General features: G+C 52.3%; 8 protein-coding genes across 8 annotated transcripts; 4 read left to right on the top strand and 4 right to left on the bottom strand.

The window, feature by feature from the left end:
* Window positions 1-371: 371 nt before the first annotated feature.
* Window positions 372-3,710, bottom strand: GT037_008375 (uncharacterized protein; the record flags this gene model as incomplete). Its single annotated transcript, XM_038933422.1, has 3 exons — window positions 372-2,219; window positions 2,418-3,134; window positions 3,183-3,710. The coding sequence occupies 3 exons, from the start codon at window positions 3,708-3,710 to the stop codon at window positions 372-374; spliced, it is 3,093 nt and encodes a 1,030-aa protein (XP_038784087.1).
* Window positions 3,711-5,720: 2,010 nt separating this feature from the next.
* Window positions 5,721-10,058, top strand: GT037_008374 (uncharacterized protein; the record flags this gene model as incomplete). Its single annotated transcript, XM_038933421.1, has 1 exon — window positions 5,721-10,058. The coding sequence occupies one exon, from the start codon at window positions 5,721-5,723 to the stop codon at window positions 10,056-10,058; it is 4,338 nt and encodes a 1,445-aa protein (XP_038784086.1).
* A 568-nt stretch (window positions 10,059-10,626) lies between these two features.
* Window positions 10,627-12,015, bottom strand: GT037_008373 (mfs general substrate transporter; the record flags this gene model as incomplete). Its single annotated transcript, XM_038933420.1, has 1 exon — window positions 10,627-12,015. The coding sequence occupies one exon, from the start codon at window positions 12,013-12,015 to the stop codon at window positions 10,627-10,629; it is 1,389 nt and encodes a 462-aa protein (XP_038784085.1).
* An 888-nt stretch (window positions 12,016-12,903) lies between these two features.
* Window positions 12,904-13,415, top strand: GT037_008372 (uncharacterized protein; the record flags this gene model as incomplete). The annotated part of the gene is made up of 2 exons (XM_038933419.1): window positions 12,904-13,030; window positions 13,084-13,415. The coding sequence occupies 2 exons, from the start codon at window positions 12,904-12,906 to the stop codon at window positions 13,413-13,415; spliced, it is 459 nt and encodes a 152-aa protein (XP_038784084.1).
* A 69-nt stretch (window positions 13,416-13,484) lies between these two features.
* GT037_008371 (uncharacterized protein) lies at window positions 13,485-14,237 on the bottom strand (the record flags this gene model as incomplete). The annotated part of the gene is made up of 1 exon (XM_038933418.1): window positions 13,485-14,237. The coding sequence occupies one exon, from the start codon at window positions 14,235-14,237 to the stop codon at window positions 13,485-13,487; it is 753 nt and encodes a 250-aa protein (XP_038784083.1).
* Window positions 14,238-15,091: 854 nt separating this feature from the next.
* GT037_008370 (rho guanyl nucleotide exchange factor) lies at window positions 15,092-18,390 on the bottom strand (the record flags this gene model as incomplete). Its single annotated transcript, XM_038933417.1, has 5 exons — window positions 15,092-16,518; window positions 16,568-16,745; window positions 16,799-17,056; window positions 17,104-17,655; window positions 17,707-18,390. The coding sequence occupies 5 exons, from the start codon at window positions 18,388-18,390 to the stop codon at window positions 15,092-15,094; spliced, it is 3,099 nt and encodes a 1,032-aa protein (XP_038784082.1).
* Window positions 18,391-20,032: 1,642 nt separating this feature from the next.
* GT037_008369 (uncharacterized protein) lies at window positions 20,033-22,782 on the top strand (the record flags this gene model as incomplete). Its single annotated transcript, XM_038933416.1, has 2 exons — window positions 20,033-20,279; window positions 20,330-22,782. 2 exons carry the CDS (start codon window positions 20,033-20,035, stop codon window positions 22,780-22,782), a joined length of 2,700 nt encoding a protein of 899 aa, XP_038784081.1.
* A 475-nt stretch (window positions 22,783-23,257) lies between these two features.
* GT037_008368 (uncharacterized protein) lies at window positions 23,258-24,464 on the top strand (the record flags this gene model as incomplete). The annotated part of the gene is made up of 2 exons (XM_038933415.1): window positions 23,258-23,422; window positions 23,469-24,464. The coding sequence occupies 2 exons, from the start codon at window positions 23,258-23,260 to the stop codon at window positions 24,462-24,464; spliced, it is 1,161 nt and encodes a 386-aa protein (XP_038784080.1).
* Between the last annotated feature and the right edge of the window lie 129 nt (window positions 24,465-24,593).

The raw sequence follows: 24,593 nt of genomic DNA, 5'->3' as shown, positions 1-24,593 counted from the left end.
TTCTAGATGCTAATGATGCTTCCACGAAGGATGATCGCGACTGGAGAGAGTGCAATCACAACCGCTTCGCTACTGGATGCCTACCTCCCCTCGCCAAGCTTGCGCTTCTGCAGCAGTCGCTGTCCAGAACAGCTGCGATGCTGTGCTCTTTGGAGTTGTATTCGCGGCATATTGTCGAGAAGCCATCCGTAGGTTCATTGGCGGGTAATATCTGCTCGTTGAACGGGACGATAATTGTTGCATCCGTCGGAGTAGTCGTACATTTCCAGAAAAGGCAAGATTGCGATACTTGAGTTATTAGATTATGTGTTTGAGACTTTCGGTTTCTAAAAGTCCGGTTTCGTAACAGAGCATTATGCACAGTACATTCATCATATGTTGAGATCGGGGTACCACTTCTTCACCCACTGGTCGAGGACCTTGGGTCCAACTGGCTTGGTCAGAAACTCATCTGCGCCAGCGTCCTCTGCAGCTTTGCGATCATTCGAAGAGTCTTGACCAGTGACAATGAACAAGACGCTTCTTTCGTGCTTATGCTGTTTTTCCAGCCGTCGTATCTGCTTTGTTGCATCGATGCCGTCACATACGGGCATCTGAAGATCCATGAGAATCAATTTGAAAGGCTGTGTGGGTAAATTTTGTCGTAGAAGTGAATCGTACTTGGGTACAAGGGCTTCTGCGAAGATGTTGACAGCTTGCTGTCCATCTTTTGCGCTCCGGAATGGAATGCTACGTCGAGTGCAGTACATCTCTAGTAGACGGAGGTTGACGGCGTTGTCATCGACAAGTAGGGTCAAGGGTTTGTCCGACGCCACCGGAGCCTGTGTCAGAGTGGGAGTAGGCTTGGTTTGTATGCGCAAGCTCCGTACTGACTGTACCAATTCAGTTTGTAACTTTTCAGGGAATATTGAGCCCCGCTCGACTGGAAGTCCCGGACGCCCGTTCGTGTGGGGTGTGGAGGGTGGGCTGAAAGGCTCAATGGCGACGCCGCCGGTTGCGTTGACCCCTGCATCTGGGGTGGACGATCGGAATTCAGCCGAGATTGCATCTGCGTGCTCCAGTGCTTGTTCAAGTGTCTCTGACAGAAAAGGACCTTGAACGTAGACCACGTTCCCTTGCCGTCGGACTCGTTCGGTATGGAAGTCAAGAAAGCACGCGCACTCTGGAACGAGGCAGATTGCAACTTGTTCTGTACCTATACTTGATGTGTGTCTATAGAGTTCAGCGAGATTTGGTGTATAGTCGACGATCACGAAACTGCCATGAAGCGTCCGGGACGTCGACCAGCCAGCACCTGAGAGATATTGGGTGAAGTAGTAGCCCAGAGATGATGTTGAAGACTCCGATGCGAGGTGATGGAACGTTGGCGGTAGTCGGGTGAACCTGTCCTTTGCTGCACGGGAAGATGGTAGTGAGCTAGCACAGATGGGCTCATTGAACGTGGCTTTGATATGTGAGCCCGGACCTTGGCTCGAGCGCACCAGTGTGATCTCGCCACCTAAAAGAGTCGCTGCTTTGCTCGCCAATGTCAAGCCCAAGGCAGTATCTGTGCCACTGAGGTCAATCTTTTCGTGAGCATCAAACACGCGGTCGTAATATCCCTTGGACGTCTTGTGCCCACTGTGCTCAACATCGACGATGAGAGACTGGCAGCCTTCCGTGACCGACAGTGTAACTGCTACTATGCCGCCAGCAGCATTCTGGGCAGCATTAACCATAAGTGGCTGAATACAATCTAGAAAAACGCGCTTGTCGACAGCGAGCAAGTCGCAGCTCGGCGGAAGGTGGTGTTGAATGATAAATGATGGCCTTGTTGAAAGATCGTCAGAGAGTCCTAGTAGGGTTTCCTTGAGCAGAGCGTCCTCGATCTCGGAGATCTTGTGCACAGTGAGAACGCGCTCCGCCTGGGCAATATCTGCCCATTGATTCAACTTGATAAGGCTGTTTACTGTGGAGATGAGCTCTCTCGCAGAAGTCTTGATGGTCTTGATATAAGTGTAAGGATCGAGCTGTTCGATATCCGGGCTGGCAGTAGGTGATGAGGCGGCTGTCGACGGAACCACGTTTCGAGATTTCAGCTCTTCCGTCAAAAGCTCGACTGAACCAAGGATGCCGTGAATGGGAGTTCGAAGCTGATGCGTAATACCGCGGAGGAAGGTTTCCTTAGCGCTGAGTGCTTCTTGTAGTGCGCGGCCTTGCCAATAACGACACAGGATATTCTGGACGCGAAGATGAGTTAGTGTGTATCCACTGAAGGGAGAGTACGAAGAAGTTCGCTTTCATCGACTTGTACCTCAAGCACGACCATGAAGATACTCGTCCAGTCTATAGACTAACGACGTCGTATCCTTTAGGCAGCAAACTTGGTTGTCATACAACTGATAGACACAAGCATCTTCGTATATGTCGTCACTTACCGCACACATGTGTACGAACCATGAATCGATGTCGTCAAACACCATCTTGAGATCATTGCTGGCTACAACCAGGAACATCGCCGCACGTTGACTGGTGCACTGCGCCGCAATTACTCGTACAGCCCGGGGCGCAGTCATATCCAAGTGATTAAGGTTCTCGATGGCATAATCAAAGTCTACGAGACGAGTAGGCACGAGGTCAGTGTATGTCGTAGAGAAACTCATATATTGCCACTCACAAGCAGTGTCTTCCCAGAGACCCTGTTCCAATTCACAAGTGCGAAAGCTTGTACCACCATTAAGGGTAGCTTGGCCATCTGTGATCAAATTGATACTCACTTCCGTGTTAGGATAGACATCTTGGAGCATCCGGGGTATCGCTTCCTCCATGTTGACGTGGTCGTCGCACTGCTGCTGAGCCTGGGAAAGCAGCTCAAGCATCCGTCTGCGCTCGCGTTGACGGCGAGCTCTCGCGCTGTGTACTATATCCGCAACTATCCAGTCGGCGAGTCTAGCAAGTGCCTGCTGTACAGTTTTGGAAAGAGGTTCCTGCGGAGAATTGGAAGCGACACATAGCGAGCCAAAAGCGACGTGCTCGCCAAATTCAGTCTCGAACCTCAACGGCACACCAGCATACGCGCGCAACCCACCCTGTTCGACATGGGGCGACTTTTCAAAGCGCCAGTCGATAGCCATGTTTTGCATAGCGAAGACCGTCTGTTCCAATTAGTCGCGGCCTAGACGTGGGAATAAGTGCTGACTTACGCCTGGTGGTTGATTTATGGTGTGGGCGCATGTACTCTCGCGACGGGGTAATATCGCTAGGGGAAGGTTCACAGTGACCATCCGAGTGTATGTAGCGTGGTTAAGAAGGCCAGCGATAACAAACTCCCAGCCTACTGTCTCATGCGCAAGATAGACTTTCTCCTGGAGGCGAGACATTAGCTCTACATCCTCAAGCGCCCCGCGCGTGTAATAGAAGAACAAGGTCAGTCTCAATCTCTCGTTCCGCGTCAACACGGGAAAGAGGTAGCGGTCTGCATGGATACTGGTGGGACATTGCGCTCTAGCAGGTATGGGCGCTGGAGACCAGATATCGTGGTTGTGTGGATATACAGCTGCGACTTGGCTTGCAGCCCATGAATCCAGAGGTTTATCGGCATGCTCAAGATCGAGTATTGGTGCGGTCGTGGTAGGACGCTCGGATATTGCCGGTGCAGCGTGTCTCGATGCGAGGACGGCTGCATCTGCTTTTGGGAAGAAAGCAACGCACGCGCCGCCCTTGGACTGCATCGAGATAGACGTATATCGAACTACTGCCCAGCATCAAAGGCAGAGGTTGCGCAGTGTATTATGCAGAGTTGTGGTATATCGCGGGAGCTAGAGGCTGTCAAAATGGCGCGCGACGGATTGACGTTCGAGGCCGGTCCAAAAGGCCGACTGATGGTGGCGATGGAGTAGGACGTGTGAACTGGTACGGCGATCGCGACCCTCTATGCAGTGCTGCACGCCGAACACTGGTACGTATGGTAGAGACAAGCTGTTCACATGCGTCAGGCGCCTTCAGCTGGCGAGATTTTGTTAGTCGCATGGTATCCCCGGCCTGGCGCGTTCCTCCGGGCCGAAGGTGATCGATCGATGCGATGCCTTAGCTGCAACATCAAAATACATGTTACAACGGATGCTCAAGCCTCGAGAAAGTATTGCCGAACTATGGTCGCGTGCAAGTCCACTGGCATTAGTTGAGCGTAGCTAGAGTGGCAAACCTCATCAAGAAGGATTTGAATGCGGGGCGGCCGCGCTTCCGGTGTCTCCCATTGGCTGTGTCAAGACCCACTTATTACCGGAAACCTCGTCTTCTCCGACAGCAGATACTTACTCAATTTCTTCGTTCTGCCATGCTTTCATCCTCATAACACGTACCTCGGTACCGCGATGTCGCTCGAATCTACCATCCATCAAAAGCTATGACCAGATATGGAAGACAGCAACTTGGTGAACATCAAGATGGCAGAAGACGTGCTCATAGGTAAGCTGGAAAAAGATACAGTTGACCGCATACCCTGGACATCCGAAATTGTTTCAGATGCCGAAATCGACACAGAGAATCGGGTTGCTGGTCTCGAATACGCCGTCACCCAAGAACATCCCGTCTTGACATTTGGAAGGCCTTTGCGACACTAATTGTACCTTCGTTGGCCAGCAGTCATTTGTCCACATGCTCGGAGCCATCCAACGGCGCATCACACAGCGCCTAAAGCGCTTGAAAGCATAACATGAAATGACGAGGTCAGGAGGAAGGAGGCCACTATTTGCACGCGGTACCACCGAGATTGTTCTGTCCTTACTGGGCGCTTGGCGTCTCAGGGCATCAAGCCGCTTCGCTCTGCCAAATCGCAGTCTGTGTCGCATCCCTAGTTGCTTCCACTGCGCGTCTAGGTTGCAAATCTCTATTGAACCGGACCGCTAATGACTGCTATTGTTAACTTCGCTCGTTATGGTCATCTAGCCGTCTCCAACTTTGAAGAGAACATATGTTGAAGCCTCCGCACAAAACACGTAGGTTGACAAGAGCGACGCTATGAGACCAGTATTCAAAGACATGCAGCATTTCTATGCATAATGGGGGTAGCCGTCAGCTCGATTGATGGTGGGCAAACAATGTCAATGACCTCAGTACGTACAAAGGTAGTATCAGCCGATATGGCCATCCACTTCAACATCCTTCACTATGTATTGCTCACCTCATCTTCCACAATAGCACTGTCAGAGCTTTCTTTGCGTCTTTCATCGTTATTGTTGTTTACTCAATATCATCGTCCGGTCGCTGCACAGCGTGGCGTTCAGACGACGTCAAAGAAAGACAACTTCACCTTCACTTTCACTTTCGCTCCCACTGCGCACATACCGCCCCGCATTTCTAATTCTCACTGCCCACCGTCTACGCGACTTTACAATATTGCAATCCCACTTCAGCATCTAATTTTGCTCACTCCGACCCACAAGACAGCACACTAGACTAACGAACATCCACTACTAATCTGCTATCGTGCGTGTATCCTACTCTGCAAGAAACCGGCTCGTGGCAGAAAAAGAAGCAGTGCAATCGCGGCTATACACAGACGCCAGAACGATGTGAGTACTCCGACCCTAGCAAAACCACTCCCCAGTAGCCCGCCGTTGAACCCATATCACGGCGATGTCAAAATCAGACTTCTGACATTGTCGCTACAGACTTATTTTCCTACAAGCGCCGTAGTAGCCCACATTCCTGTTCCATACGTCAGCTTCCAATCCGCCACAATGTCGTCTTCGCAGGGCCTATCATTCGAATTCCGCTTCGGACAGCCTGACGCAACAAACACACCCAAGCCCAGATTCATGCCCAAGCCGCTGCGTCCAAGAAAGCAGCGCGGTCAGGACTACGACCCTAGCCTGACTGCTAACATGGGCCCACCTGACATGAACACGTTAGCAGAGTCTTTCAACACGATCACCCAGCAACAACATCCCAGCACAGAAGAGAAGGGAGTCAGTGAAGCATACTCGAGGAAGATCAACTGTCAGCTCATCAAAGAACATATACAGGACATATGCACGTTCTTTGATCCCACGGATCAGATGTCAAATCTCAACGCCGATGCGCTTGCAGCTTCCTGGGAGATAAGACTTTGGGATGTCTCATTCGGGCACACTGACAGGGTCTCTGCATATATCAAGAGCGTCGACGCTGCCGACAAGGATCTGACAAAGTGGATCACGCACTGGGAATCAGCTGAAGACGACAGCTCAGACGAGCGGACTGGCCGACAGTTCTTTGTCGACCATATCGAAAAGTATCACGCGCACCAGCTCCAATACACCACGCACACCGGATCGTTGAGCAAACCTGTGTCTACCGAAGACGAGCATCGTCAAGCTTTGCGCAGACTCCTCGCTGACGAGCTTGAAACGATGAAAGCTATACTTCCCATGTCCCACCCGCTATCGAGCTTCGACATCGCACAGGTCGTTCACAAATGGGAGGGCGAGAACTGGATCGCGGCCTGCGAGCAAGTTTTCAATGTTTTCGAGCATGTTGAGCATACTGAAGGAGAATGCGAAACTCTACATCTTTGGGCTGAATATAGGAATGGTTACCCTGATGAGGACATCAATATGACCGGCGAAGCTAGATTTTCCGACTTCATACGACAACGTCTTGAAACAGGAGTTTCCGGTACATCCACCCAACACGATGACAGGCAAGAGACGCGCCGCTCCATTGATGAATCATACACCAGCGATAACGACAGTGATATCGGTTCGGAAGATGAGTATGAGGACGAGGAAGAAGGCTATGCGACGAAGAAGGCTTATCTCAAGGACTGTGTGGCCAAGTATCTGCCTTACTATACGAATAATCCGGATAACATCATCGATCGATGGCAGGAGAAGCTTCTTCTACAGGCAAGAGAGAAAGGTGGTGGCTTCGACAATTACAAAGAAAGCCTGTACGACGACTTGGATACCGTGGAAACCTGCCGTGATAGTTGGGACATGGTTGTTCAGAACACTGGAAAGACAGGCCACTCGTTATTCAGCGAGCTTATCGAAGAATGCTCAGAAGAGGCTATTGCTGAACTGAGAAATCGAGTGAAGCAAAAGGAAGAACAATGTAGACACGAGCGTCTACTGAACTCTGAAGAGTTCAACGAGTCCCTCGATGTCCAGGATCAGAAGCGAAGGGAACACCGGACGACACTTCGAACTTTAATCGATGACGCCAAAACGAATATGGGCAGCTCGCACGAGCTGTCAGACATTCAACTCACCACACTAGCGGCGCATTGGGAGACACGGCTCTGGACTGATGAATCCGATTACTACAAGTACCTTGACAAGCTGGATCACTTTGAGATGGATCTGATGGAGTGGACGACGAATTGGCAGCTTTTGCACGAGAATGATATGACTGGCGAGCAGAACTTTATTGGGTACGCTCATCGCAATCCCGATCGATCGGTTTTGCGGTGCGAACTACGTTGTGCCCTCGACTCAATTTCCGGCAAACTCTTACCAGAAGATCCATTGGCCGGCTTCTTTACTCGAACTGTAGCTGAAACCCGAGAAGAAGATATTTGGGTCATTGCTGAAGAATCTATGGTCGAACAAATTAGGCTTGTCCGGGAAGAGTGCACAATGTTGTACCGGTGGTGTAAACATTGGACCAACGTCTGCGACCAGGATCTCACCGGAGAGGAAAACTTCCGTCAATACTATGGTCAACATCTTGGAACGGATTGTCTACCTGATCGTAGCCCAGGTGATCATGGCCTCGATTCGCAAACCGCCGACGAGTTATTTGACCTGGCTGGAGGCAACGACACGGCATCGAATGACAGCGAAGACGACGCTAGAGGCAGCGGGCTGTCTGATGAGTTCCTCGAAGATGAAAACCAGGAGCTCGTATCTCCACGCTCCCCAAATTACGACGACAGTGGCGATGATGATGATGCCGGTGCAAGTATCTCATGCGACACTGAAGATCAGTCTGGCAATCAGTCCGCTGGTCCCAGTGTGCCTCACGGTTGTTCGTCACTTCCTTCGTCCCAATCTCAAGCAGCAGAATCTGTTGAAGAAACAGAGCCTATGCAGATAGATGATCCAGCTCACCAGCAAGATACGGACATCTCTCAAAAAACTTTAGTCAGCGCCAATCAGCCTTCGGTAGGCAACAACACCAGCACTTCTGGGGTCGCAACCGCTGCGGTAACGTATCCTGGATCCCTGCCGATTGCACCTTCCCCAGACTCCAAGGCTTCTCACGTACAAGACGATACGGCCATGGATGGTGTTTCTTATCACCTGCTGTCGCAAGAGGTGGAGATGTCGGATAATGATTCTAACTTGACTGTCCAAAAAGAGGCGGTGGACACAATGCCCGCCGGAGGACTCGCGACCAATCCTGCAGCACGAATGAAAGATACGGAAATGTCTGGAGCCGATTTCTCCCAAACATGGAAAGACATCAGCGAGCGGTCTGAGCCTCTTATTATGGTTTCCACCGGAAATCCCGCTGGCCCTTTTGACACATGTGCTACTGCATCGAACCAGTTCTGGTCTACTCCTCAGACTTCCAACCGCCCAGCGTTGCCTATTAAGAATGAGTCAACGTCTCATGGTTCCATATTTGATACGAAAGGCTTGAGCTTCCAGGCACCGACAACTACCAGTATCACCCCGCCTGGTGTTGCGATGAGCGAGCCGGATGTGCCTCGAACCACTCCACAGTGTCCATTGTTGTTGGCTCAGACTGTTGAAGGAAAGCTGGATGAGCCATTGATCACCCCCGTAGAGGTCGGATGTAAGACTGTATTCCCCAACGTTTCTCAAGACGACGTCGAAACGGACGGCAAAGCTCATGTAGCTAAGAAGCCGAAGTCTGCTGAAGCCAAGACCACGTTGTTAGCCCCTGCAGTATTAGCTGCACCCCAAGCAACTTCGGCTTTCACTTTCAAGCCCCCTAAGGGCAGCTTTGTACCAACGCTTCCGTCCGGTTTTGACGCTGGAAGCTGGAGTGGTGGTTTTGACTTTAACCCTCCAGCAGAAGATGACATTACTAGGGCTGTGTCTTCTTCGGGCGAGGTTAAAAGCATTCCAAAGACCACTCAAAATCAAGAGCCTGTGGTTGACGAGTCTATTGATCATGCTGGAGCTGACAACAGCGACGATGCCTTCGGCTCTGCCCTGATAGAAGTCAATGTCGATCCCACGAGCGATGCAGAAGAAACAGGGAAAGAGTCACTGGTCGCTCAGAATGAGTCTCCCAGCACCAAAAACCTCTTGGATGTTATGTGTACTCGCCTAGCCAAGCTTGCCGGCTTTGCTTCGCAGGCCGCGGAAGTGGACGCGATGAACGCGGAAGCCGACGAGCGCGAGCGGACTGAGCTACTACAGTCCACCGTCGAAGATGGTGAAGGGAAATTCGAAGAGAAACCCGAAAAGGAATCCGAAGATTGCTCTAACCAGATCAGGAAGATCAGTCTCGCTGTTCGAGCATGTGATGACTACTGGCTGGATGCGAACTCAAGCGACAATGCTCCTCCTGCCTTTGTCAAAGTAGCTGAAGGTCTTCGTACCATAGCTGCTCAGATCACAGACGAAGGTGACTGGAGTAGTCCGTCGGCTTTGAGCAAGATTGAAGCTCTGTCGGCGAAATGGCAAGCGTTTATCGATACTATCAAAGCCTTCATCAATATCACAACATACTTCCACCCCGACTACGATTACCGCTTCGAACGATCGGCAGAGCAATATCGCTCAGATGTCGAAATGGTATCGGAATACGAAACCTTGAGCCGATTGCCGGGTGCTCCAGACCTTTGGCGGAGGGAGGCCAACAAGCGGCGCGATTCAAGAGACAACAAAACAAAGTCCATCAAGAATGAGATCCATAAAATGAGAGATCTCTATCAAGGATACTACGATACTCTTGAGGCACTGCAGGTGAACATTGACAGCGAAGCGATGAAGAAGTTTGCAGATGAGACACTGGTTGACTTTCACGCGAAGATTGTGAGGGTTACTGAGGCATTCGACTTGCATTACATGGGGTTTCTTTCAACTCTCCAACCCGCTCAGATGCGGCGGAGGTGTTGAGACGATGCACGAGACCTCAGTGCATGTCAAGCAGCGTAAGAGCCTTCCCAACGTCATCACCAACGACGGGGAATGGTGAGAAATTCAGCGCATGACGAAACAGATTGTCATTACACCAGCAAGCGGTTGATTAACATATTTATGAGCTTTAGGCGATGCCATTGCACGCCATATCAAGCATGGCGTTATGAAGGGTACAATATACGGCGATATGAAACACGGGGGTTAATAGTGAAGCAGCGACACCATGTTGTCGTATGCTAGGGACCTTTAATGCGGAGAAGGAAAATCGCCAAATGCGAATCTTGACCGTGGACTGGGATGAGCGGACGGCGATCAGGGCATAGGAAAGAAACAACGTCATCATATTGACGGGTCGAAATAGAAGACAGCGATTAGATCGTAGTCAACAAAGGATGTCGTCATATCGATAGACTGGGACAGATGTATGCAATGATTATCGAATTGACTCATACTGATTATGGACTAAGTAAATCCCGTGCCCCTAAGCACTTGTGATATTGACAACCCCATAATTACACCCCATCGTTGTATATATCGAAGCTATTCAGACTCTCTTGCGCAGTTTCCTAGTGACGATGAGTCTAGCGACTAGAACACACAACGCGGAAATGGTCGCAGTTCCACCAGCGTAGAAAATGGCGGGTCGGTAAGCAGCAATGCCCACCCCTGATCCGCTTCCCCACCTACCACCTGCAGCTTGTAGTAGGTAACCGGCAATCGGCGCGCCCATAAGATAACCAACGCTCCAGCCTGTGACCGACATGCTCATAGCCACTGCAGCTCGTCCAGGACCGAATATACCAGCAACTACAGTCGGCTGAGTAGTGAAGTACGCGCCATTTGCGACACCGTTTATGATGGCGAAGAGTACGAGCGGGCCCAGCGTACTCGAGACTGGCCAGATTGCGAGCATACTCGCCGCGTTGAGAGCCATTGCGATGACGAACATATTGAGTGGCCCAATTTTGTCGCACAAGGGACCAGCAATAAACCGACCTAAAGCATTGCAGGCATTGAATGCTGCGACCAGACCAGCACCGGTACTTGGACTAAGGCCAATAGATTGTGCAAACAACGGTAGATAGTATGGTGGTACGAAGAGTGCGAAGACGCCAATCGCGCTTGCAACAAAAGTTGCAATAAAGGTGGCAGATCTGAACATGGAGAGATCGACGAACGGTGCCTTCCTAAGCGGAACACGGTCCTTCACCACCCAGGCGGCAGGAAGACCGATGGCCCAGGTCAGGAGTCCTTGGATCCGGAAGGTCCACTCGATGCCGACTCTTCGATTCAAAGCCTCCAAAGCAACGGCCATGACACAACCACCCACCCCACCGCCAAGCTTGATGAGACCATTTGCCAGACCAAGACGAGCGCTGAAATACTGTACAGGAACTGTGTTGTTGACAGTCCAGTTCAGTGACATTCCAATGCCACCAACGATACTGTATGTGCCAAAAAGACCCGGCAAATTTGTCGTACAAAAGCTTGCCCCAATGAGACTCAAGCCCATAAGAAAATTCCCTAGTACAATCGTTGCCCGGCAGCCTATCAGCCTCATTAGACTGACGGCACCCAGTCCATATAATGCACCACTAGCGAGTCCCAGAGAGCCGACGTAAGAAAGTGTAGCTGGCGCAACATGTTTCAGTGTTGAATTCAGTAAGGCAGCCTGCAGCACACCCCAGCAATTGATGATCGCGTTGTTGCAAAAGCTTGTCGTGAAGCCACCAGCGACGACAATCCACCCATATCCTCCATCCGGTACCGCCGTAACAGAGTAGGCTGAATTATCCGGCCCTTCATCTTGGATATGCCTGATAGATGTTGGGAGTGGGATGGAAGACGACGACTTGTTTGACGGGTGATGAGAGGTCTCCGGCAAGCACGTCAGCTCAATGCGGTCCTCTGTGATGGTAGTGGTAGTAGACATGTTCAAGAAGAGAACTTTATTGCATCTAATCGCAGACCGTACAAGGACTTATGAACCTCTGAGAAAGGGCATACTAGACGCTATAGACGCCCAAGTGGTTGTTAGTCAATGCTGTTCTCTAGCCACAGGACTGAATGGATTGATCTGACTCCGTGTTGGGAGATACTGATGTAAAACAAATGGAAAACCCAAGCAGATCGCACCTTAAATCAGCTGCAAAGGATTATACCTTTCCATTTGAAGACATGTGGGCGTCTCCAGCTCTCTATGAGTGGCCCCAGTCCATCTCTCGGGCCGGTGTCACGCCCCGCATTCTCCGCAGACGGTGCTGCATCGCAGTAATGCGTCGGAAAACTTCGCAAATTACCGATTGATTGGTGATTATCTGACCTATCTATGATGCACCGTCACTTATGCGATGACATGCAGGGGAGGCACAGAGCGGGGAAAGCTTCGAAGGGCGTGATGTCGTGCTTAGTCATTTGAGGTCCCCACTTCTCAGGGTCCAAGGGTCCACGAATTCATGATCGTCCATCATCCCAGTGTCCACGCCTTCAAGTCTCAGGAACCACATAATCAATGGGTTCAATCACAGCATGCATCTCAAAGATAGACGATCCTTTTGTAGACATACCCTTTGGCCCATGCAAGAACAAGTTCACGCCGTTGCACTTCCAAGTTTTGCAGGCTGGGCGCCCGACGCCGACTCGCTGAGACGCGACACGCCGCATCCAACATCGTATCCTTGACCAGTCCACGTCATGGCAAAAACCCTGGCAGCGCATAGGGCTGTGCCTCATCTGATGTTCTCCCAATCCCCATATCATCTCACTGATTATCTCTACCACTTACCTTAGCCACCCGCAAGCTACAAGTACAGTATCCAAGATGGCAACAGAAGAAACCGTCGACCTTAGCCCAGCGCACGCGCCCCAACCAGCATCTGTTGATGCCTTTACATCCGTCCTGGATACCGTAAAACAAGAGCTCATCAAGCTGCGGCGCGATCATGACAGTAAATCGCTTCCCGCACTCAATCGTAATCGACCATTTTAACAATCCTACTAGAGCATGAGCCAGAGTACTTTCGCGCCGTCAAACACCTTTCCGATGCCGATCTAGTATCCTTCACTGCCGAAGACCTCGAGTCGGTTCGCGCAGCTGTCACAGCGTATGGCCTGCATCTCTTCGGCCAGGTGAAGCTGCCTGCTTTGGACAATGGGTACATCCACATCCGCATATTTGGAGCTGCTAAGGACGGTACGGATGGAAGTAGTCTGGACGAGAGGGAGTATAGTTTACATAGTATACATACCGAGGAAGTTATTAAGGATGATGGGGATAGGGTATATAGAGCGATATTTGGCAAGGACGACGCGTTGGAGTGGTTCGAGACTTAGGCCCACGCGTCTGATGCGTGGAGGTCTCCTTGTAGCAAGACTCGGAAGTGCTGCTTTGCGTAGGATCCATTAGTCTTTCCTCTGTTTTGGGTCTCTTACAAATCCAACATGCGTATGCTCAATCCCAACACCAACTCTTTCCATGTCTTCCGTACTCGCGAACTTGCTCAAGTCCCTAATCGTTTCCCTATCCCTCTCTTGGAATCCCAATCTCTCATACAACCCCCGTGCCTTGTTATCGTCCGCAGTCTCCAGATACGTTACCACACCCCGTTCATCAGCCATGTCCAAGACGTCGCTTATCAATTTTGCCGCTAAACCACATCCTCGATGTTCAGGATGTGTAGCCAGATTCTCCAACAGGAAGTGCGGTTGTCCTTGTAGTATACGCTGCCTCAGATTCCGAAGACCTCTAGTAAATTGCATGATGAGAGCACGGTTGCTGGTCGAAGGCAAGGAATTGAAGTATATTTCATCTTCAAATGCCTCCCGCTCCTCGCTATCCTCCTTTTCTTGAATTGTTTGAGCTCGTTCTCTTGGCAGCTGTACATGTTCTGGCGTGGTAGCGGGAGAAGCAGGCACCGTCCATTGAGCCACGGAAACGACATGCCCGTTCCTCACATCGCGGACGAGCATGAAAAGCATGCTATTCTCCTCAATCTGCCGGGCGATGCGAGATGTCATAGCGTAGGCTAGGGCGTCTGGATGCACGTCACCAAATTGGAGGCGCGAGAACGGGGATTGCCATGATAGCGAGAACAGCAAAGATATTGCGTGGGCATCCGAGGTCAGTGCTCTTTGTGACGTGTATATATGCGACATGGCTGTCTGTGTATATTATAGACGTTGCGTGCATGGCGTATCTGTCTCGACGTGCCAAGAAATCAGACGTGTTGCTGACAATAGTGGGTTCAGGGTCTGTTTAGCCAGTAGCATCCTGCTAGACTGATGGGCAGCGGAAGAGTTCATTCTGTCTGACTTGTGGCCTCAGTCCAGGCAGGGTAGCCTAAAACTATGAACTTCTAATGTTCTACATGTATGATAACAAGAAGTACAGAGAATAATTCGAGGTGCTGTTTACCACACAACGGTGCAACTTGGATGATTCAAGCATCATCGTACATGAAATACACCAAAGGAGTACATAACAGCTCCAAACCATCGTATTCAATATCTAACAAACATCTACCTCGCAAGAAACACAAAGACATTTCAAACCTTCAACCATACACCTACAAATTCATACCAAGAAGTGAAAGCAAAGGGGGGAAATGAAGAAAGTTCATTGCGTCATTCAATCGTACCACCCGCCACCCTATAGTCTTCAACACAAGAAGAAGAGGAAGAAGTGAGAAAAAGAGTCGGCACCGCATACGAAGCAGTCTAGAAAACAACCGAACTCGTGTGGTATAGATATGATCTTTCAGCGCGCAAAATCTCGTCAACACGAACGGCAGACCGGCTGGGCTCCCACCAAGCCTGGTCCCGCATGTGGTGGTGGTGGATGATGATGTGTCGATAGAGGGGGATATTTGTGAGCAGCCTAACCCAAATGTTCGCCGGGGTAAATGTTTCGCCCTCCCATAGGATATAGTAGTCGATAACGCCATGTAAACGCCAGAATCAATGCCAAAGTATAGCGCCCGTAATGCCAAATGTGAAAAGAAGAACATGATTTACCGTTGACAGAAAAGTTCAATCTCGCCTAGTCCACCACCAGGGTTGAGATTGCTCTGCTGTTCTTTCCAGTTTTCAAACGCCTCTTGTACGTCGTCATCGCATTGGATGCTTACGTATGTGTTATCGCTATCCAGATACTTGAGTTTGACCTGGCCGGAGCCAAGTGATACAGACGTCGATCGCTGTAGTTTTGCATCAATGCGGTCCTTGAGCGACTGGTAGCTGATGTTTGTGCTGACCACCAAGACCATGGAACTCCCGGCTGATGGGCAATGCACCTTGACTTTGAGTTGTGTCGGTATATTGGGGTCTACACCAAGGGGAGGCGACATGTTCCGCGAGTCCATGGACGCTGGAGTCAAAGTGCCCTGGCTTCTCTCAAACGATGATGCAGGCGTCATTGTGCGCATTGGCGGATAGTTTGGATCGCGGCGCATAGCAGTGTTGTGGAACTCATTGTTCGCGTTGGCGAGCTCCGCGGCGGTTCGTTGCTGGATCAGGCGGTCTCGTTGGATTGCTGGTGACTGGGTTGCAGCGCGCGGCGGTGGGTTGTTGGGCGAGTTGCTGTTACTGCGATTCACGATTGCTGCGTTGTACGCATAGTGTGTGGGGAAGGGGGGCACATCTGGCACTGGCTGGGATGGCGGCGGCGCTCTTCGAGTTTGTCCTTGGAGATGTGAGTTGATATCGGGGCTACTAGCTGCCCGCAATCTACCTTGAGCTGAAAGAGTGGCATTGGCCGGAAGTGATGGACGTTGGGCACGGCTCTGTTGATGAACATTCTCCCCCCTGGATCCGTGGCGCGATTGGGCAGGAGCAGTGTGACGATTGTTCTCTTCGTGAGAATATCCATTTGGCGGTGCTTGACGTGGGAAGGGGAAGGTGCCGTTAGATGACTGGCTTGATCGTGCGTTAGAGTGAGTTGACATTGGGGTTTGCATCGGGGTCTCAGCCGTAGGAGAAAAATAGGATTCTTGGTTGGCGGCGTCCTGTATCTGCTGCGTGCGCAGGGTTAGTGGAGGCTGACCGTTGTAGCCCATAGGAAAACGTGGAGGTGGTACCCTTGAGTTTCCATCAGGGGGCCCGCTTTCGCCAGTCGTTGATCGCGAACGTATCGAGGGGGTGCCAGTATTCTGTCGTGAGTAGGGATAGCCTGTAACTGGATCGATGTCCTCGTCAGCGTCTTCTTCGTCTTCCTCCTGGTATGGGTTTTCCAAGACTTGGTCGCGCATGTATGCGAACTGAGTATCTGATGGCCTGGAGGCTGTGGTGCTGGCGCTTGTCCGCGCCTGGTCCTTCCACATCCGGCGCTGGGTATCGACCTGCATAGCCCATTTCTTCATGGTTTCCTCGGAGGTGAATTTGATGATGAAGTTCTCGATTCCCGGGTCGCCCTTCCAGAAGATTTGGCAGGTATATGAGCCTGCGTAGGTTAGCTGGGGTGTTATGAATAGAGGCTTTGGTGGTCGCACCTGGCTTCTGGAGAGAGATGGTCTCTGTGACGTTCTGCATGAAGATGCGGCCCTTGAGCTGCAACTTTGGCTTCCCGTCTTTGGTGACTAGGGATCGAGTGGACATTTTGTTCTTTGGCTTGTTGACATTGATCTCTTTACAGCAGAGGAGAATCATCTCGAAAAGGTAGATCTTGTACTATAGGAGGGTTAGCGATGCAGGGAAAGGTATCAGCATGGTAGAAAGCCTACTTCTCGCTCTTCGTTCTTTGAGCTCATGCTCTCACCCTTGAGCACAGTGTACTGGCCGTGTAGAAGAAGGTCACCAAAACCTTCAATCTTGTGGCCCTTCCAGTCTTCTACGAGCGTCTTGAGCTCTTCTACTGCTTCGACACGTTCTTCGCGCGCAATGGCGTCGTTGGTGCCCGCGAGCACGGAAGAGGCCGCTGCGATACCCCGGGAGATGTCTTCACGTCGTCCTTCGTCGAGGTCGCCCTTGTCGCGAAGTTGCTGTCTGTGTTAGCGAAGGGGTTGGGCAAGAGGCTGTTAAATCATACCTGAAGCAGTAGCGGGTATTTGGTGAGTCGTTGGAATGGTTTCAAAAGGAAAGACGCAAGCAAAGTCGGCGATTCGACCATCTGTCGCATCTCGGCTGGTCCACCGGTCTCCTTGAGCTTGTCGAACTCGCGCATGGCAATCTGCTCGCACTTCTTCTGGTTCGCGATGTACGGCTCGTAGACCTTGAAAGCATCTTTGTATAAGACGAACAAGTTACCCCAGTTTTGCTCGTCGGGGTGCTGTGCGTTGGTTTGTTCGACGCGGATCAGGAAGCGGCGCTGGAAGTCGAGGAGGGCGTTCAGGTTGAGGAAGATATCGTGCACTTGGTCACCACTAATGACGCCCCTTTCTTCTACCAGCTTCTTGAACTCCTGCAGCAGCTCCAGATGCTGTACGTAGGTACGCTCCGTCTTGACGAGCTCGTCGATGATGTGCTCGCGCTGGGTGCGCTTGGTGCCGGCGCCGCCAGCGTTGTCGAGGGATTCGGTGACGCCAGCAATCTTGCCCCGGGCGACGAGCTCGTCGAGCACTTTGTTGACGACGTTGGTGACCTGTGTGGATGTGTTAGCGCGGGCCTACCCCACAGTGTGCTGGATGCTCACTTTGACAAATCCGGTTGTGTCGTCACCGTACAGGTCGCCGAGGATGAAGCAGCTGTCCTGGGGGATGCCCAGCTCGGTGACGCAGCTCTGGATGAACTTGTAGCAGGCCATCTTCTCGTTCTTCTTCAGGCTCTTCTCGTCCTGCTTGGAGCTGGGGATGGTCAGGAGGGTGCGGGGCTCGAGGGCGTTGTACAGCTCCATCAGCGGGTAGCCCCTCCGGAAGGTGCGCCAGAGCAGCGTGACGGGGTCGGCGTCGTCGTCGGCCTTGCCCTCCTCCTCGGCGATCCAGCGGTTGAAGCCCGGGATGAAGCGCAGGCGCATCTGCAGCGTCAAGCAGCGCTGGAACAGCGAGGTGTCCTTGTCGGCCCGCTTGTTGAGGACATTGTCCGAGGCTTCGATGGGCCCGCCATTGACGGGCGTCGACGACGTCGGGAAGCTGGGCGGGGGGTTGAACAGCGTCGAGCTGCTCGTGGCCTGGGTGCTCTGCGTGTCGCGCGCGCTGCTGTGCGAGTAGCTCGAGTAGGTGCTCTGGAAGCTCTGGTGCGACATGAGGGCAGGCGGCCCGGTCGAGGTCATCCGGGCGTGTGCAGTTTGCTTTGAGGGCGACTTTGGTGGTGTATGGGAGACGGCAAAGGTGGTATGGGCTCTCACCAGACCCGAGTGAAACGATAGTCCGCCCTCCATGCTGCTTTCATCGATCTCCTTGCGCTCGCGCTAAGCCCTTAGGCGGTCAGGGTCGAAGCTGCTAAACCGAGCAGGGCGGCGAGACGTGGATCGTGCGGCGACAGACAACAATTTCACGGCCAGGCCTGCAGCACGCGGGTCGCAATAGCGGTCGGAAGCTCTCGAGGTTCGCTGATAGTCGTGCTATCGCGGGTGTGTCTGGGAGATGTCTGGACACGCTGCAGCGGGTAATGCTGAAAGGGGCACTCGTGCGTTTCACCCGCATGTGCGGCGCTGCCCATGTCATGTGACTGCGACGACTACAAAACTCAAAACATGTCACTGTTGCCCGTCTGCGTTGGGCTCGCATTCCCTACGAACGCGCACGTTTGCAGCCGTCGTGTCCGCGAGCGACGGCCTCGGTGACACCCCCACAGCCAGCCGGCGCGTCGCCGTTCCACTCGCTCAGAGCCCAGTCCTTTGATGAACCGCGAGTCTGCGATATATGACCGCTGACTCACTCTGCGAGCCGCCCTGCTCGTTCCCATGACTTGACCTTTTAGCAATGTGCCTATCGCATCATAGCACCCTCTTCGCCCTCTGCATCTGCCGCGTGCGTATTTGCTGTGTCGGCACAAGTGCTGCCTTGGGCCGCGATCGTCTCGACACTTGCCTCTCGCGGACCCATTTCTCCAGCCTTGTTGGCCGGGAACGTGACCCTTGGTACAGCGCGCGGCTCATGCGAGTATTGTTAGAGAGCGGTGTGAGAGAACATGTCCTGTTCTGTGGCCATGATGCCATTGGGGTAAACGGCATGGGCGCTGGCTAGCCGCCCGTTCTCACATGCCACACGACGACAAGACAGCATTGGTCCAGCTCCGAGCGCGTCGAGTGCATGAAATACCTGCCAAATACCTGGGCAAGATATCAAAAGCTTCAGTATCCCAAGGCTGCTTGCGTGTCTCAGACACTCGGGTGAATTGTCACCATCAAGCACGTCACCTTACCAAGCAATGGCTCAACAGTAAAATTCAAACTAAAATTCAACTAGTCGCTTCATGTACATTGCAAACCTTGCCAGGTGCATGTGAAGAGAGTAATGACATCGGGGAATTCTTCCAGTCTTCTAGACTGCATCCTTCCCACTTCTAGTGCATCAGCCGTTAAGCGGGCAGTCTAGCGTTGGCTCTCCTGGTGTGTCTCAGATGCGAGCGACTTGGCCGCACGAGTAGTAGTCCGCATGCCCTAGCCAGCTCGGCTAGCGGCAGATCTGGAGTGAATGGGTGCGGGTGCACGGGCGCAAAGGCGCGTGTGTTGCGGGAAGCAATGATGCACTGGGCACTTGTCGAGGCTCTGCGAAAGTTGGAGATTCCCATAGCAAAGCCCATGTGCACCCCGACAGCCACACAAGACAAGACCCGTCATAGCCCGTCCCTGCATCAGACACCACAACCGCCACCCGTTGCTTGCCGTGACTCCAGTGCCCTGATTACCAAGACCGCCAGGCAGCATCAGCCCGACCGCCCTGGGAGCGCATGTGCAGACAACATCACCTCACCCTTTCGCCGCAACAGAGCAGGAGAGTGCGCTGCAAACGGCACACGATTGCGTATCGACTAGCCACTTTTGTCTCCACCTACCCACCCAACTTGCGCGCACCGTCATGGCAGGCCCTCTAGGCACCCCGAATGCCCAATTTTCTGCCTCGCCCTACATGCATCCTTTCCGCCCGGCCTCTTCCATGAGTGCAAACCGCTTCGACGAAGGCTATTCCGAAGACACCAGGAGCCAGAATGAGAGCGACATGGTTATGCGCGGCGACGTGCAGCTGACCGACAGCGAGATGGGAGTCAGCTCGCCCTTCGTCCTGCCCGACTGGGTCATGGCTCTGAGCGAGAACGAACGGAGTGGTAAGTAGCAGCTGCGGTGTGGCAGGAACCTGCGCTGACATCATGTATAGAATTCGCCTATGCCATTCTTCGCTCGCTGCGGACCTCGTCCATAGCCGGCATCGTCGAAAAGCTCAACCCTCTCCTCCACCTCGACCCCGTAATACACCTGCCTCCCGAAATCACCTTCCAGATCCTCTCGTATCTGAACCCCGAGACGCTCTTGCGCGCATCGACACTGTCTCGGTCGTGGAGGGAGCGTGTGCTAGACAGCCCCCTGTGGAAGCTGCTTTTTAGACTAGAAGGCTGGAACTCCAACTTCCCCCAAGTTCGCGCATACGAAGAGGCGCAGAGACAGAAACGCGCAGAATTCAAGGAGAAGGAGCGAAAGACGCGACACAGAGCCGCCGAGGATACCGACTATGGCAAGCCGTCCCACAAGAAGCGCGTGCGGGAACGACAGCTGTTTGGCGACGGCGCCGCGTCAGAAAATGGCACACAGATAGCAGCAGGATCGGGCTCTACTAGCAACGTGTGGGGCGAGCAGCACGGGGCAGTTGAGGCTGATGACAGTCCGTCTGTCAAGTCGGAGGATAAGATGGAGGGCATCTCGTTCCATGGCGCATCACCTACAGCATCGCCTGCTGCTGTAGCACGCAAAGAAAGAAGACAAGACCTGTCATCTGAAGAGATATTGCCAGCGCTCGCCGCAACAGACACGAACGGACCTCCCATACACCCGTCCCTCCTGCTCCCTGGCCCGGAAGCCAGAATCAACTGGCAATACCTTTACAAGCAAAAGAGGAGGTTAGAAGAGAACTGGAGCACCGGCCGTTATTCGAACTTCCAGCTACCACACCCGAACCACCCAGAAGAAGCTCATACCGAATGCGTGTATACCATACAGTATTCCGGAAAGTACCTGGTCAGTGGCAGCAGAGACAAGAGCATCAGAATCTGGAACCTGGATACCCTTCGCTTGGTACATCCACCACTCACTGGTCACCAAGCTTCCGTTCTGTGCTTACAATTCGACGAACGCCCTGACCAGGATATCGTTGTGTCAGGTGGCAGCGACTGCAAAGTTATCCTTTGGAAGTTTTCGACCGGACGTATCATCAAGGAAATCGAAAGGGCGCATTCGGAGTCGGTCCTAAACCTAAGATTCGACGATCGCTACTTGGTCACATGCTCAAAAGACAAGACGATCAAAGTCTGGAATCGCAAGGAGATGATGCCAACGGACGACACGTACCCTTCATCTACCATGAAGTCGAGCGCTCGGTTCCCTTCCTACATCATTAACATGCAGGAACACGTTGAAAACCAACACCTTCACTTCAAACCCCTTCTTCCATACAGCCTCATCATGACGCTAGAAGGCCACGGCGCTGCAGTCAATGCCATCCAGATTCTTGACGGCCAAATCGTCTCAGCATCTGGAGATAGGAGCGTCAAATGCTGGGACGTCCGCACCGGCGCATGCACAAGGACATTCTCAGGTCACACCAAGGGCATTGCTTGTGTTCAGTTCGATGGACGACGCATCGTTAGTGGAAGCTCAGACGAAAGCGTACGCATCTTTGACCGCGCGACAGGAGCTGAAGTGGCCTGTCTGAACGGCCACAGTAATCTTGTGCGCACCGTACAAGCTCAGTTTGGCGACCTTCCTGGCAACGAAGAAGAGCTTGAAGCTGAAGCGCGGTCCGTTGATCGGAACTACTTTGCAGCACAGGCTAGTGGTCTGCTCGCTGACCGAAACCTTACCAGGGCTGAGCGACGTGCTCGCAACGCTGGTTCCCGCGACCCGTCCAAGATATTCGCCTATGGGGCTAAACTACCACCGGGTGGCGGAGGCAGCAAATGGGCGCGCATCGTCTCAGGCTCCTACGACGAAACCGTTATTATCTGGAAGAGAGGGCCTGACGGAACCTGGGAGAAATCCCAGACACTCCTACAGAACGATGCTGTCCGAGCTGCTGGCGGCCGCCCACGAAGACCAGTTAATCATGCTGCCAACGCGAACGCGAACCACGGTGCACAGCACCACAACCAACCAGCTAATGCCCAAGCTCCTGCGCAACAGAACAACTTCCAGGCTCTCGCACAGCAGGCTCAAGCTCAGGCTCAAGCAGCTCAGACCTTGGCCCTGCAAGCCAATGCCCTCCATGCAGCATCTCAAGCAATGCATGGTCCGGCTGCCAACAACGCAAATGCAAACGCAGCCACCCACAACGCGGCAGGAAACAACGCAAACGCTGCAAACGCAACAACAGCACAAGGCGCCGCAGGCCCAGCTAACGCCGCACCACACCACCACCATCACCATCATCACCACCCCCCTCACCCGCTCGCCGCACCCCTCAACGCCAACAACGGCACTAACTCGCGAGTCTTCAAACTCCAGTTCGACGCCCGCAGGATCATCTGCTGTAGTCAAGATCCGACGATCGTTGGGTGGGACTTTGCCAATGGGGATAAGGATATTATGCTTGCCAGTCAATTCTTTGGCGACTCTTACTAGGGGTGGGAGGACAAGAGGTATGGCTCGTATACATTCTGAGTGCTTTGAGTTTCTGTGAAAGGGCACGAGTGTGTTGAGAATATTGATGATGGGGTTAATGTTTGGTGTATTATGAGTTATGTACATAGCGTTGCATTTGGCATTGCATTGGGGAAATAGGCTCTCTTCGTATAGCGTTTCTTGTGGCTTGTTAATGACACATTAAATCACCTTCATGTTTTGGGCTTTAGCTGATCACTGAGTTTCATTGGTGCCACGATCGATCTCGATTGGCGCCGTACAAACGCCACCAAAGTGGCTGTGCTTGTTGTAGGCCTCGTCTACGTCCTTTAGACATCTCACCTCGCCAACGGGTGCATTCACGCTTGTAGACTCCGACCCAAATGTTAGTCTTCCTGCGACCATTCTTGAACAAGCTGACACAATCTCAATCCGTACCGGAGTGAACAACCACTGGGGTTCTCTCTCAAACAAGATGACTTACTGGACCCAGTTCTGGCGATGGACTTCCAGCCTTAGCACGCTCCCATTTCGTATGAACGAATGGTTGCTTTCGCTGCCGTCTGGATGGAAGATATCGTTCGGTATCTGGATAAGATATACAGTGGACAGTCCAGGGGCGCCACCCTCTATGGCTTTGGTATGTCACCTTGGGGTTTGACATGGCTACTAGCTGACTTTAACAGAATGGTGAACGGACAACATACATGCACACACCCATAGATAAGAGGCAAGGAGACATTCGTTTGCTTAAGCTCCATCCTGGAAATCCTGGTGACACGATAAGCACGTCTTTGGTCACATCGCATCTGAGTGATGGTCCTTCCTTCGAAGCAATGTCCTACGTCTGGGGTAATTATAGTGATCAAGCCCAAATATTAGTTGACGGCCAGCTCTACTGTATCAGCAAGAGTTTATACGACGCTCTTCACGATTTGAGACATCCAGATTCAGTAAGGACTTTCTGGACGGACCATGTGTGTATCAACCAAATGGACATGGAAGAAAGAGTGGATCAGGTTGAGAAGATGGGCCAAATCTACAAAACTGCAAGTAATGTTGTTGTTTACCTGGGTGGAGGCACAGATCATACCGAGACAGACATGCAGCACTTTCAGTCTTTCATACAACCATACGCCCGAGGGGAAGAAGCCCCGTGGTCCCATATACCGATACACGATTTAGGCCGAAGCATCAACAGTATTCTTACCGCACCTTGGTTCGAACGCATGTGGACAGTTCAGGAGGCAGTATTAGCCAAGAAGACTACGTTACAGTGGGGTAGCTACCAAGTTCAGTGGGCTGGTGACGTGCGGACCTTGCGGGCTTTAGTATTCCGAATTAAGTCAGCAGTTGTATCACCGGTTTACCATCTACAGGATACTGCCGAAGTCGATTGGACCCCTTTGCTTTACATCCTCGAATCACAGATGAGACAGGCTGCGCGGAGAGAAGGCGTGGTTCTGCAGCGGAATCTACTCGACATAGCCTTCGACTACCGGTATCGGAAATGTACTATGCCCCACGATAGGTACTTTGCGGTGCTTGGAATAATGGAAGATGATCGGGGAGGTTCGATGTGTTTCGAGCCAAACTATAACATAAGCGTGGAAGAGTTGCATCAACGATTCACCGCCGAGATCCAGCGCATCAGCGAGATAGAGGATGTTCCACTTGTGTAGAGTCTTGGGCTATTGACCAATGCTCTCTTCCTGGATGCCTGGGGGAAGTATGGGATTCGATGTTTGATACTAATACCCAAGAGTGCCATAAACGATACTGGTTGCAAATCGCATGCCGCTTGCTATAGT

This window comes from Alternaria burnsii, assembly GCF_013036055.1.
Source record: "Alternaria burnsii strain CBS107.38 chromosome Unknown 753, whole genome shotgun sequence".
Taxonomy (NCBI): Eukaryota; Fungi; Ascomycota; class Dothideomycetes; order Pleosporales; family Pleosporaceae; genus Alternaria; species Alternaria burnsii.
The sequence above is the reverse complement of the archived record's forward strand: the minus strand, read 5'-3'. Positions and strand labels throughout refer to the sequence as shown.